This window comes from Arvicanthis niloticus, chromosome 1 (assembly GCF_011762505.2).
Source record: "Arvicanthis niloticus isolate mArvNil1 chromosome 1, mArvNil1.pat.X, whole genome shotgun sequence".
Classification (NCBI taxonomy): Eukaryota; Metazoa; Chordata; class Mammalia; order Rodentia; family Muridae; genus Arvicanthis; species Arvicanthis niloticus.
In genome coordinates this window covers 97172767-97185203 of record NC_047658.1, presented here as the reverse complement: position 1 = coordinate 97185203, position 12437 = coordinate 97172767, and the positions used below count along the sequence as shown (strand labels likewise).

The window sequence follows — 12437 nt, the reverse complement described above, 5'->3', positions numbered from 1 at the left end:
GAGCCCCTGAAAGGCAGGGTTCCTCGGGGAACCCCTACTGGGGATTTTGCCAAGCCCTCCAGACAGGTTGACTTTCTGAGGAGAGGCGAGTGAAGAGAAAGCCAGTCATGCTTTACAGCTCCAGAGGGGATTTTAAAAGTAGAGTAAAAGGCATGGAGGTAAAATTAAGATGTACCTCTGTAGACAGGGGGAGCAGATTCTGTGTGTTCAGATACTTTGCGTATTTTCTTACCCTTTCTCTCTCTGGGTGTTTTTTACAAAGGTATTTTCCAGACTTGACATTGAACCCGAATCTGCACTTTATATTGAACAAAATTCCCACAAGTAAAGGCAGTTTTGTATTTTAATAGCAGTGGCTACAGCAAAGACTGTCAAGGTTTTTTTTTTTTTTTTTTTTTCTTTCATATTAGTTTAGGGGTTTTTTTCTTCTCCTGTTTTCCATTTTGAAAATGTTCACATTAAAACCTTGTAGAGGTGCTCTGTTGAGGGGTGGGTACGTGTATGGTAAACTTGCACAGGCCTGTGGTGTGCATTCTGTTTGGGTCAAAGGTTCTCCACAGAGCAGTTAATGTCAGACTAGATGGTAAATCTCTCTGATTTGAGGTAACCCCTAAGTCATATTCAGCAGCAGGAACTTGCTACCCTACAGCTTTCCTTCTTCTCCCTAAATTCCTACATTAAAAAAAAAAAAATCTTGTTTACTGGAGCTCCTGGACATCCTGGCTGGCAGTTTAAGGTCCTATCTTGTAAATCAGACATGCAATTAGGGTGGATACAATCTAATGTCAGAACAAACCCACCCAGTAGAGCAGTCTGGTGAGCTATGCAGCAAGCACTTAATGTCATCTTCATTCTGTCCTGCTAACTCTATGAACTATGATTGAGACTGCCTGAGACTCACAGATGGTGTACTTTAGAACAGAGACGTAGACCCAGGAATATGACCTTGACCTCAGGGTGCCATTGACCAGGACGTAGCCCGCCAGACCCAGGGCATCTTGGCCTGGATGCTCACCAGGTCACATGTTGAAGGATGTGGAAACATCATAAAACAGCCTGGGGGGGAGGGGGGGACAGGAGAGAAATGCAAACGGGGTTCTTGCTAGTTTCTAAGCTGAAGTCTGCCTATTTCAAGCCTGTGCCATCCTTTCCCATTGTTCATATTTATTTTATTCCAAATGATATTTTGGCTAAAGAGAGAATGCGTACTAAAACACAAAAGAAACACTAGACCAGGGTAATAAAATCTAAGTGGTGTAGAAGGTTCTAGAATAAGTCCTATTTCCTAACTTGCTCCCTATTCTTGATCTCTCTCTCTCTCCCCAAAGGTGACCACTACTAAATCCTTAGATATCTTTCCAGAAAACATTTCCTGCCTTGCTTCCCAACTCTTGATCTCTTCCCCAAGACAACCATGGCTAAACCCTTAGATATCCTTCCAGAAAATGCCTGTGGTCACAACCCAGCCTGTAAGCCTCCATGGGGTGAGCACTGACTCCCAGGGACAAGCCACAGAAGCTGCGATGTGCCACTAGCTTCCAGCAACATTTACATCATTCAGACCTGTGGTCTTTGGAGATTTCCCAATTAGTGTCCCCTCCTCACCGGTCTTAGCACACAGTAGGTCCTGACAATTAAACTTGGAACGGACTTTAGGGTCCAGTGATGCTGAACCAAGCAGATGATGGCCCTATAAAGAGTATCCTGGCTGTGCATCGCCTCTGCTGGCTCTTTGCTCTCTGGGGTCTGTGTTGTCTCATTACTGGGCTGACTTTTACTAGTTTAGCTGTAGCTTCTTGCCTCTGATCCGCTGGTGTGAATTTTTACTATATTTCTACAAGGTGATGATTTTCACCTATTTGTGTGGAAGGATTTCCAGAAGGATCTTACTTTTTTTGTTTTAAGTTATATGCCTTTTGCTAGCATAACTTGTGACCCTGCTTCAGAATGAGTCAGGTGGGTGGTTCCAAGGAAGCACTATGGACCAGCCCCATTCCAGAATCTTCTGAGTCCCTTATCTGTAGATGAAGCACATGATGTTTTTGTGGCCAGTGGAAGGTGGAGCTCTTGATGTTGTCGGGAAGCTCCTGGTTTCTGTTGCAGCCTGCTCACCACAGCTCAGCTGGACACCTTGCGGACAGTAGAAGAGGCTTGGGAGTCCTCTTTTGTTATGCTGGGGTGGAGAGCCTATTCTAGCACAAAGGAGGGAACAAGGAGAGTGGATTCCAGAGGCACTCATCTTCCCCTGCATGCTTCTGCATTTGCCTTAGAGATTGGGATCCTTCAATGTATGTCTCTCTACTACAAAATCGTCAGGTTCCTTCATTTAAAAAGAAAAAAAGCATCAATTTTTGTTGTGACACAGTGAGTAAATGTCCTGTCTGCATAGCATAATTTAAATATAGCTTCTCCTTGGGGGTTGGTGAGGTGGCTCAGTGGGCAAAGGTGGCTCAGTGGGCAAAGGTGCTTAAGGACAAGCCCCATAGTCTGTGTTCAAGCCCCAGAACCTACATGGTAGAAAAAGAGAACTGACCCTAGAAGTTGTCCCCTGACCTCCACACTGATATGCACGCAGACACATGCACACAGAGACTTTTTTTTTTATTTAAAAAGAAAATCACCTTTCCCCTTCCCAAAAGATACTTAGAAGGTTCAGAAATGTCATGTGTATTTTAAATGATAATAAGATTTCATATAAAAATTTACTTATTGATTTAAACATTTCTTTGTGGGTTTTTTTTTTTTTTTTGGAGGGGGGTGGATAGAGTCTCTGGGATTGAACTCAATAGATAGGCAAAGATAACCTTGCACATCTGACTTTAATACTGTAAAGACTTCTCAATTCCATTAAGGGAAGTTGGGTTTCCAAAGAGCAGAAGGGCGTGCCAGTGGGACAGTCCTGGGAAGAACATAGGTCCTTGGGATCCTTTGATGACCGTCTAGGCTCCACATGTGAAAGTTCCTTTGGCTTCATCTTTGCTGGATTGAGAAGGAGTTTGTATGCTCAGCGGGGGTTGGGGGATTGTCACCCATTCCGGTGTTAGAAGTGAGGGTGGCCTGATATGCTCCCTGGGTGGCTCTTGTCTAACCTCGCACTCAGTGTGTCCTGGACCAAAGCCTTAGTTGTGGTCTGAGGTGAAAGCAGTATCCAGCAGCCCACAATCACATCAAGATTGTGTAGTCATACCCAGGCACAGCCTTTGTGTGGGCTCTGCGTATATTTTATTTCTCAGAAACCAGCAAAGGAGAGACGGTGTGTTTAAGAGACAGACATTGGGTCTGACATAGACTGACACACATCAAGGTAAATGAGGAAAGCTAGTGAAGCCCTGTGTGCTGCTGGGTGAGAGAGGATCCTTCCTATGTGGTTCTGAGTGAAAATATCTTTTCCTCAACCCTTGGCGTCATGTATTCACTGCTCTGCTTTCTGAAGCTAAAGTGATCATTTTCACTATATGGTCTGGGCATCATCAAGTTTCAGAAGGACTGGGGAGAGATGGAGCATAACCTCCCAGTGCCCGGGATTTCCTTGAATGAAAGACCTTTGTGTGACCAGAATGCCCTTTCCCTGTGTCTTAGTTAGGGTTTTATTGCTGCAAAGAGATATCATGACCACAGCAACTCTTATAAAGGAAACATTTAACTGGGGCTGGCTTACAGTTTCAGAGGTTTTGTTCGTTATCATCATGGTGGGAAGGATGGCAGCTTCCAAGCAGACATGGTGCTGGAGAAGGAGCTGAGAGTTCTACATCTTGATCCACAAGCAGCAAAAGGGAACTGTGTGCCACACTGGATGGAGTTTGAGCAAAGGAAACCTCAAAGCCCACCCCACAGTGACAAACTTTTCCAACAGGGCTACATGTTCTCTAACAAGGCCACACCTCTTAATAGAGATACTTCCTATGGGCCAAGCATTCAAACCACCACACTATGCATACCCTACAGCTCTTTCCTTGAGATCTTTCTTTGGAGGCAATGTCAGTATGGATAAACTCATTTGTTAAATGTTTGTGACTCCCTCCCTGTTGACTTGATTTTCGGTGTGTTTTTATTTTATGGTGCTGGAAATTGATTGTGGGGTCTTTCTTGCATATGCTTGTCCAGCACCCTGCAATGGAGCCTAACCTTCTAGTTAGTGAATCTCAGGAGCTCTCAGAAGCACAGCATTGATCTGTAGGCTGAGCAGGACTAAGAGACTCTTGGTTATCCAGGGTTCTGAACAAGGAAAAACAAAACAAAACAAAAAACCACTATAATGAAGTCAGTACGTGGCTGTCTTAAAACAATTAAGATAAGGGGCTGGAGAGATGGTTCAGCAGCTAAGAGCATTGGCTTTTCCAGAGGACCTGGGTTCAGTTCCCAGCACCCACATGATAGCTCGCAACTGTCTGTAACTCCAATTCCAAGGGTGCCAACATCCTCACACAGACATACATGCAGGCAAAAAACTGATGTACAGACAAATAAAAACTAATTTTTAAAAAGTTAAGAAGAGAAGAAGAAATACTATCATTAAACTTCTAGAAACATTTTTATTTGGAAACCCGACCTTGGGATCCTGTGAATTTTCATTTTGACCCCTGTTTTTGTTGTTGTTGTTTGTTTTGTGGTGTTTGTTTTATTTTATTTTTTTGTTTTGCTTTGGGGTTTTTTGTTTGTTTGTTTGTTTGTTTTGGTTTGTTTTTGTTTTTGTTTTTTCCTGGTTCCTTCCCCTTTCTCTGTAAGAACTTATGCTCTGGCTGGGTCCCAGCTCACTTCTAGCCTCCTCAGGTAGAGCCAACATTACATCTGCTTCTTTGCATTTTGTATACAGGTTTCGGCCGAGTCCAGCTCCTCCATGAACTCCAACACTCCACTGGTGAGAATAACGACACGTCTGTCCTCAACAGCGGACACCCCAATGCTAGCAGGGGTCTCTGAGTATGAGTTGCCAGAGGATCCAAAGTGGGAATTTCCCAGAGATAAGTGAGTACTCTTTCTGAGCATGGCCCCAGTGAATGCTTACATGTGAGTGGGAATATTGGATTGACATTTTCCTTTTATGGCCTTTAGCTGCAAAGGTCTTACTCTGATGTTGTCAACAGGAGTGAGATTGTGCATCAAAATAACCAACTCCTGGGAAAAACTTTTTTCTTTGTTTTTTTTTGTTTTGTTTGTTTGTTTTTTATTAATATCTCCTTCAAACCAGAGCTGAAAGGTAGGTAGGTCCTGACTAGTCATATCTGGTTATCATCGTTTAAGTTTCTAGACAGTTCAAACTCAGTCATGTAATAAAAGTAGAGTTGTGCAGTCTTTTTTTTAAAAACAATTTAAAAAAAATATTTTATGTATGTGAGTACATTATAGTTCTCTTCATGAATACCAGAAGAGGACATCAGATCCCATTACAGATGGTTGTGAACTACCATGTGGTTGCTGGGAATTGAACTCATGACCTCTGGAAGAGCAGCCAGTGCTATTAATTGTCCAGTCATCTCTCCAGCCCCCAGTTATGCAGTCTTTAAAACAGAACTAACATTCCAACTTCTGGTGACTAGAAATTGCCTTAAGGATCTATTTTGGTTTTGTTTTTGTTTAATGGTTAGTAGTGTGATGTTGGGTTAAAAAGTTTCAAATCTTGTACCTGACACCTAATTTTTTTGATCTATAATACTTTTGGTTATTGGTTGATAGAGGAGTGTCTAGTTATGTATTGAGGCACAAGGCTGCCACGTAGGCTTGGACGGGGTCTTGCCAGGAGTTGTTTTCTCTTGACCCAGCCTGAATAACTCATGTTGGCCTATGGCTGGGATGGATTTGACCCTAGTTCTGCTAGCCAGTGGCTGAGGGATTCACTCAGTTCTCTGAACTTCTTGCCTATAAAATGAGGGTCACAGTCTACACCTCCTGGGACTGGGCACAGATCTTGATTGTGGAGTCTCATTTCCACCTGTGTCTTGGAAGTCAGGGATCTTCGAACTGTAAACTTCAGCAAGACGGTGTGTTTGACAGAGCTGCTGGTGCCGATGGTGGGCTACCAGCCTCTGCCCTTGAGGCAGAAGGCGAACTTTAACTCTGGGAAGCGAGGATCCTGGAAGGCTGGCAGCTTCCTTCTTGTAGGATTAAAGCCTAAACAGCTTGAGAGTAACACAAGGTGGAAAAATTGGCTCTTTCTGCATCAAAGACACAAGAATAAGCTCTCAGCTTGCTCGAAGACAACTAGTCTGCCTATCTTGACATTTGCAGTGCCTTCCTAAGATTATGTTAGTGGTATGTTTAACACACACACCGTGGTAGGTATGTGTGTATATGTGTACAGAGATTCAGAAACACAAAGACAAGCTTTCCCAAGACTGGATATGGCCAGTTCTAGTTGAACGGAGAAGGAAGCCTCCCTTGAATCTTTGTTCCACACAATTGCAGGTATTTTGGTTCCCAACTTAGAGATCTTTACATATATCCTAATCCAGGGCCGAGGAACGCTCTGTGTAGTCGTCTTATGTCAGTGGAAAGAATTTCCAGTTTATTTATGTACTGCAGTGAAAAGAGCATTCATTCATTCCTTCATTCATTCAGGGAATATTTAGTGGACGTTTTTTAGGTGAGGTACCAAAGAAAACACAAAGAATGGTTTCTTTACCTACAGAGTTTTGAGAAAGGAAGGTATGTTTCTCTTGAGCCTTGCCAGCCTCCTAGCTGGGTGTGATTGTATAAATAGTTGGGCTTGTGTGCACACTCCTATGTATACACGGCTGGACTGGGGAGCTGTGCTCATATGCTAAAAGCTTGCAGCTTTCAGGTTGAGCCTGTGCTTTGGGCCACCTGTGACACCACAGTCAACAGTGTGAGTCTGTGTTGCCCAGCAGCTCCCACCCGGGGGTACCCAAGTGTGGAAAATCTGAGCGCTATGCATTTCCAAGCAGTGTTTAGCACAAATGTAGGTGGAGCACATTTCCAATGAATGAAGGCTATTTAGAAACGGTTTATTAGGTTGGAGGCAGAAGTTACACAAAGAGAGGTTTGTTATGGTTGTGGTAACGGGGCAATAGGACATAAATTAGCCATTTTCCAACGCAAATGTTTGTTTTCTGCCAAGATGTTCAATTTAATTTTAGTTCTTGACTGAAAAGCGGGGGGGGGGGGGGGGGGTGCCTTCAGCAGAGCGAGTATGGATGGACCTTCATTTTCTTTTCTTTTTTTGAGCTTTTAAACACGTTGTGTGCTTAGTGTAAATGCTGTTTACTGAGGAAAACTCAATACTTGGCTGTACTGGGCTTATGTTTTTTTTTTTTTTTAAAAAAAAAAAAAAAAAAAAGCATACTCAGGCTGGAGAGGTGCCTCTGTGGTTTAGAGCAGACACTGCTCTTGTGAAGGACCAGAGTTCAGTTCCCAGCACCCATGATGGGTGGCTCACAGCCTCCTGTAACTGCAGAGCTGGGGAAAAGTAAATCATAAAAAAAAAATATATACATGAAAATAAAAAAAACACACTCCTAAGTATTCCAAAGACCTCCCTGTTCATTTGGCTTCCAGAACACCTTAAAATGATGTCAGGCTAATGTCTGACGTGTATAAAACTTTTATGCTTAAAAATGTAATTTGTGCTGTTTTCTTTTTATGTTCTTCCTTGTTTACTTTGAGTAGTGATAAGGATTTTTATTTAAACTTATGTCAAAAAGATATTGTGCCTGTTTCCTAGAAGTTATTTCAATGAGAAACTACAAATTCTTTGCAATGTGCTGAAGATACCTACCTTGTAATTTGGCAGTCAGTGTAACCATAAAATCCACCGGTATTGAATAATAGTGATTTGAAAGCTGCCACTTTACGGGGACAGAAAATAAGAACAGCCTTTTGCTTTTTTTTTCTCTCTCTCTCTCTCTCTCTCTCTCTCTCTCTCTCTCTCTCTCCTCTGCGACGTTTTAAATTATAAATATTTAATTGGCTCAAGACCAAAAGCTCCTCATGGTTGGCATGCAGGGAGCCTGACCGCCTCGATAGCAAGGACACCTTCCATAAAGAAAAAGAAAATAAATCGAGAGTACAAATGTGAAATTTAATAGTCCCTCCAACAGTAATTGACGTTCTGGAAAAACATCACTAAGAAAATACCCCGCGTGTGCGTCGGAGCCTCATTGGTTCCATATGCATGCCTTTGGAAGATTTTTATATTTAGTTCTGGAATTTCCCTCCCTGTGCCCCTCAGCCAGACAAGCGGTGTGCTAATCCCCTATTTACACATTTAGGCTGACGCTGGGCAAACCCCTGGGGGAAGGTTGCTTCGGGCAAGTCGTCATGGCTGAAGCAGTGGGAATCGATAAAGACAAACCCAAGGAGGCGGTCACCGTGGCAGTGAAGATGTTGAAAGGTGAGTGGGCGGGTAGGCGCGGAGGAGAGGGTCTTATCGGGAGCGTTCCTTTTGTGACACGTGAACTCTGCAGTGACGGGGGTCAGAGAGCACATACTTGACCTGGAGGTTGAGGGGGTTTTCAGGATAAATGAGCATCTGAGACAGGATTTACCTTGAGCTGTGTGTACTTAAAAAGAAAAGCCAGTTTAGGAGCAAGTTGTAGCTTGCTAGTTTGAGCTGTTCTCTAACTCCTTAGAAGAAGTCCTGATTCTCTTCTTTTTTGTGTGTGTTTATGGGTTTAAAAAGTTTAGGGGGTTTAGGTGGGGATTGAGATGGTAAGTTTGGGACCCAGACTTTTAACATACAAGTAAGGAGACGTAGGTATTAGAGTGGGAACCAGAGGCCCTGAAAACAGAATGCCACATTCTGTCAAAATATGGATTCAGAGAGACACTTAGAAGCCAAAAAGGAGCAAACAGAATTGGGACTGATGCAGAATCTCAGGGACATGTAAACAATAACTCACGATGTAAATGCCCATTGTGTGTGTGTGTGTGTGTGTGTGTGTGTGTGTGTGTGTGTGTGTAGGGAGTGGAAGGGACTGAAAATTTATATACAACCTTTCTAACACAGCTTGATGGCCAAGCCCAAGGAGCTTAAATTACTTTCAACTATTAACTTATCCTTGCATGATATTCTTTTATAGGAAGAATTAAAGGGAAAGACCACGTTATAAATCCTGTTGTAGGGATCTCAGAAAGGAAGATTCTGTACTCAATGTTTTTCTGGCTTGTGGACAGAGAGATCTGTCCGGGGCATGTGGGATGTGGCCTATACTTAGGAGTCAGACCTTTTCTTTCTTTGACAGGACACTTACCACATCCCTCCCTGCTGAGAACATGTAGACAAGAAAGGGTTGGGACATAGTTCATTTTGTCATTTTAGTTATTGCCCCAAGACTCCCAGTGAAATCTTGGATGCTCCTTTCTTTGGAGACTGTTACCAGGGAGGAGATAGCAAGTATCTGGGCAACATACCTACTGGAAGCTGTGGGCTGGGAAGAATCAGGTGTCATACTGCTTTCCACAGAACCTCTGGTTTTGAGATCCCTAGGGATATTACAAAAGAGAGGTTTAGGGGTTGGCCCTTTAAGCAAGATTGCTCACCATCCTTTTCATCATGGTCAGAGGATATTGGTCCCAAAGCCTTTTCAACATCCTTTGTGATAACCAGAGTAAGGCTGAGGTTAGAGAAAACAGCATGCTGAGCCATGTGTCCATCCGTAGGCCTCTCTTCCCATGTCCCTTCTCTCTTCTCTGTATAGGTCAGGGTAGATTTCATTTTTAAAAACACATTCAATCCTTTTTCTTTTTTAGCTCAGATTTATTTTTAAATTATTTTTGTATTGAATTAGCTCAGTGGTAGAATGCGTGTCGTGCACAAGATACTGGGTTTGCATCCTAGCATTACAAGAATTCAAGTGACAGCAGAATTAACTGGAAGGAGGGCACAGCACACTAGAAATGCTCTTACCTCTTATTTGAAACTTTCTGTGAGCCCATGTTGTGTTGGGCCTCTGCCATACGTGTGTCATGTGTGTGAGGTGTGACTTATATCTCTGGTAAGGTGGTATTTGGAGCTTTTGAAAGGGCTTTTTTTGTTGTTGTTCACTCAGACTGTTTCTGTATGCACACGCATTTATAGATGCACTTATGGGCCTGGGCCTAACTTTGAATAAGCTAAAGGCTCTGTTTGGAATTTTTGCTCTGTGCAGACAAATTTTCTGGTGGTTCCCATTGTCCCTCCTATGGCTTCCTCTCCATCATTCTCAGAGTTGTTTGGGGGCATCAGGAAGTTTGACGTGTTTTCTAGAAGGTACCTTATATATATCAGAGGGTGGTAATTCTTGATCAAGTACTTTACTTTGAAAGACTTGGCCTTAGTGTTGGGGGCCTAGATTTGGTCTCAACTCTTGACTATGACTATGGCCTCTGGTGATCTCTTTGAAATTGAGCACAGCACTCCCCCTGCTTCAGCTTTTATCTCTTCACTGATTAGATGGGGAAGTGTTTCTGCTTCTAAAATTAAACTCCTCGATAGTCTAAGAGTTTGATGGCCAAGAGTGATAACTTGGGAGTTGGGAGAAACCAGCAGATTTACGATTCACCTAATTTGTGCTCATAGATGATGCCACAGAGAAGGACCTGTCTGATCTGGTGTCAGAGATGGAGATGATGAAGATGATTGGTAAACATAAGAACATCATCAACCTCCTGGGGGCCTGCACCCAGGATGGTGAGTATGAGAAGGATGTGTTTTCTGTCCACACTACGCTGCTGGCTGCCAGGCTTCAGCTAGAAACAAGTGGGCTGTTGGGTTTCAGCTTTTAGAGCATCTCAAGAGTGTATTTTTCCCATCAGACATATTGTACACACTTATCTCAGGCACTCAAGATGCTGAGACAGGAGGATCAAAAGTTTGACACCAGCCTGGAGTACCTAGGAAGACTGTCTTAAGAGTACACAAAAAGTAGAGGCTGGAAGACAGCTCAATCAATAGAGGGCTGGCCTTGCAGCATGAGGACCTGAGGTGGATTTTTAGAATCTATATTTAAAATTGAGCTCTTATGATCCTAGCACTGAGGAGACAGAGGAAGGACTTACTGGCCCACCAACTTAGCCTTCTCAGTGAGTTCCTGGTCAGTGAAAGATCCTGTCTGAAAAAACAAGACTGTCTTCTGGCTGCCATATACAAGTAAACATACCTGCATGTGTATCTGAATACACAAATACAAATATCCACACATATAGACAATTTTTAAAAGTCACATTTGCTCTATCCTTAGGAAGATGTTACCAGCCATGGGTGTGCACAGCAGGTCTGTGTCTGCCCCTCAGGGGCATGGAAAGTTGGAAGTGGGGGCTTTTTTTTTGGACAAGAATTTCTGCTGATACATTTGTTGTGTGAAGGACTAAGAGAGATTCCTTAAAATAAGAGCAGTATACCTTGGTTGAGAAGTTCCTCTTTCAAAATGGGGACTGAGGAATCCTGTCTTGCTTTAGGCAGCAGATGGCTGAGCAGAATAGCTTCACAGAGAGAGTGGAAGCAAAGAGCAGTCTCCCCTCCATCCCCAGCCCCGAACCCTAGGGGAATGATTCCCTGGCTGCTCTCAGGAGTGACTACTGGTATTTTAGCAATCAACTTGACAGTGATTAGTAGATTTGAAAGATGCTGGCGCAGCTTCTCTTTTAGGTGTGCAGGGACTGGAACCTTCTTCTCCAAAGGGCAGTTGTAAATATTTTAGACTTTTGTGGACCTGTGGTCTCTGTTACAGATACATGTCACTGCCGTTGTATTGGACAAACAGCACATATGATAAATGAATGAGCATGACTGTGTGACAATAAAATGTAATGACCCGGACTGGTATTGGGCAGGATGTGGCCTGGGGACAATTTTCTCCAGCCCTTGGGTCTACACCATGCTCTGGCTATTTGAAGCCACTTAAATTCTTTTATTTCATCCTATAAATTTAATATTTACTTATCCTTACAATGCATGTGTATGCACATGCATGTATGTACACACACACACACACACACACACACACACACACACACACATTCACACTCACACACAGAGTAGCTCAAGGGCCCTGGAATGCCCATGCTTCTGATGGACATTGCTTTTCCAGGAAGACAGCAATGTTTCTCAACCTAAGTCATTCCACCCCTAAAGGGGGTCCCCTAAGAGCATCAGAAAACACAGATGTTTACATTACGATTGATAGCAGTAGCAAAATTGCAGTTATGAAGTAATAAGAAAATAATTTTACGGATGGGGTCACCACAACATGAAGAACTGCATTAAAGGGCCACAGCATTTGGAAGGTTGAAAACCACTGCTCTAGAGGATAGAGGGGCATCTGTAGGGAAGTTGTTACAGCTATGTCTTTTATTTCTTTAAACCTTTGGAAGTTATTAGGTTGATAATCATTTTGGAAAGATTAGAAATGGAGGTGTTCTCTTTTTATCCATGCTTTTCTGAGTGATGAAACTTAAACAAAAAAAAAGGTCGGGTCTATCTCTGAGCTATGACGGACTTATCT

At 43.0% G+C, this 12437-nt stretch overlaps 1 protein-coding gene across 18 annotated transcripts in view; it reads left to right on the top strand.

The window, feature by feature from the left end:
- Fgfr2 (fibroblast growth factor receptor 2) overlaps positions 1 to 12437 on the top strand; it is a 105140-nt gene that overhangs the window by 75797 nt on the left and 16906 nt on the right. For 12 of the 18 annotated variants that reach the window (XM_076911481.1, XM_076911543.1, XM_076911526.1 and 9 more), the window contains 3 exons: positions 4815 to 4965; positions 8226 to 8347; positions 10514 to 10624. In XM_076911481.1, coding sequence (XP_076767596.1) covers positions 4815 to 4965; positions 8226 to 8347; positions 10514 to 10624 — 384 coding nt within the window. Of the gene's footprint in view, positions 1 to 4813; positions 4966 to 8225; positions 8348 to 10513; positions 10625 to 12437 lie in introns of all 18 variants that reach the window. The other 6 variants (XM_034496259.2, XM_034496300.2, XM_034496267.2 and 3 more) reach the window with 1 other exon arrangement.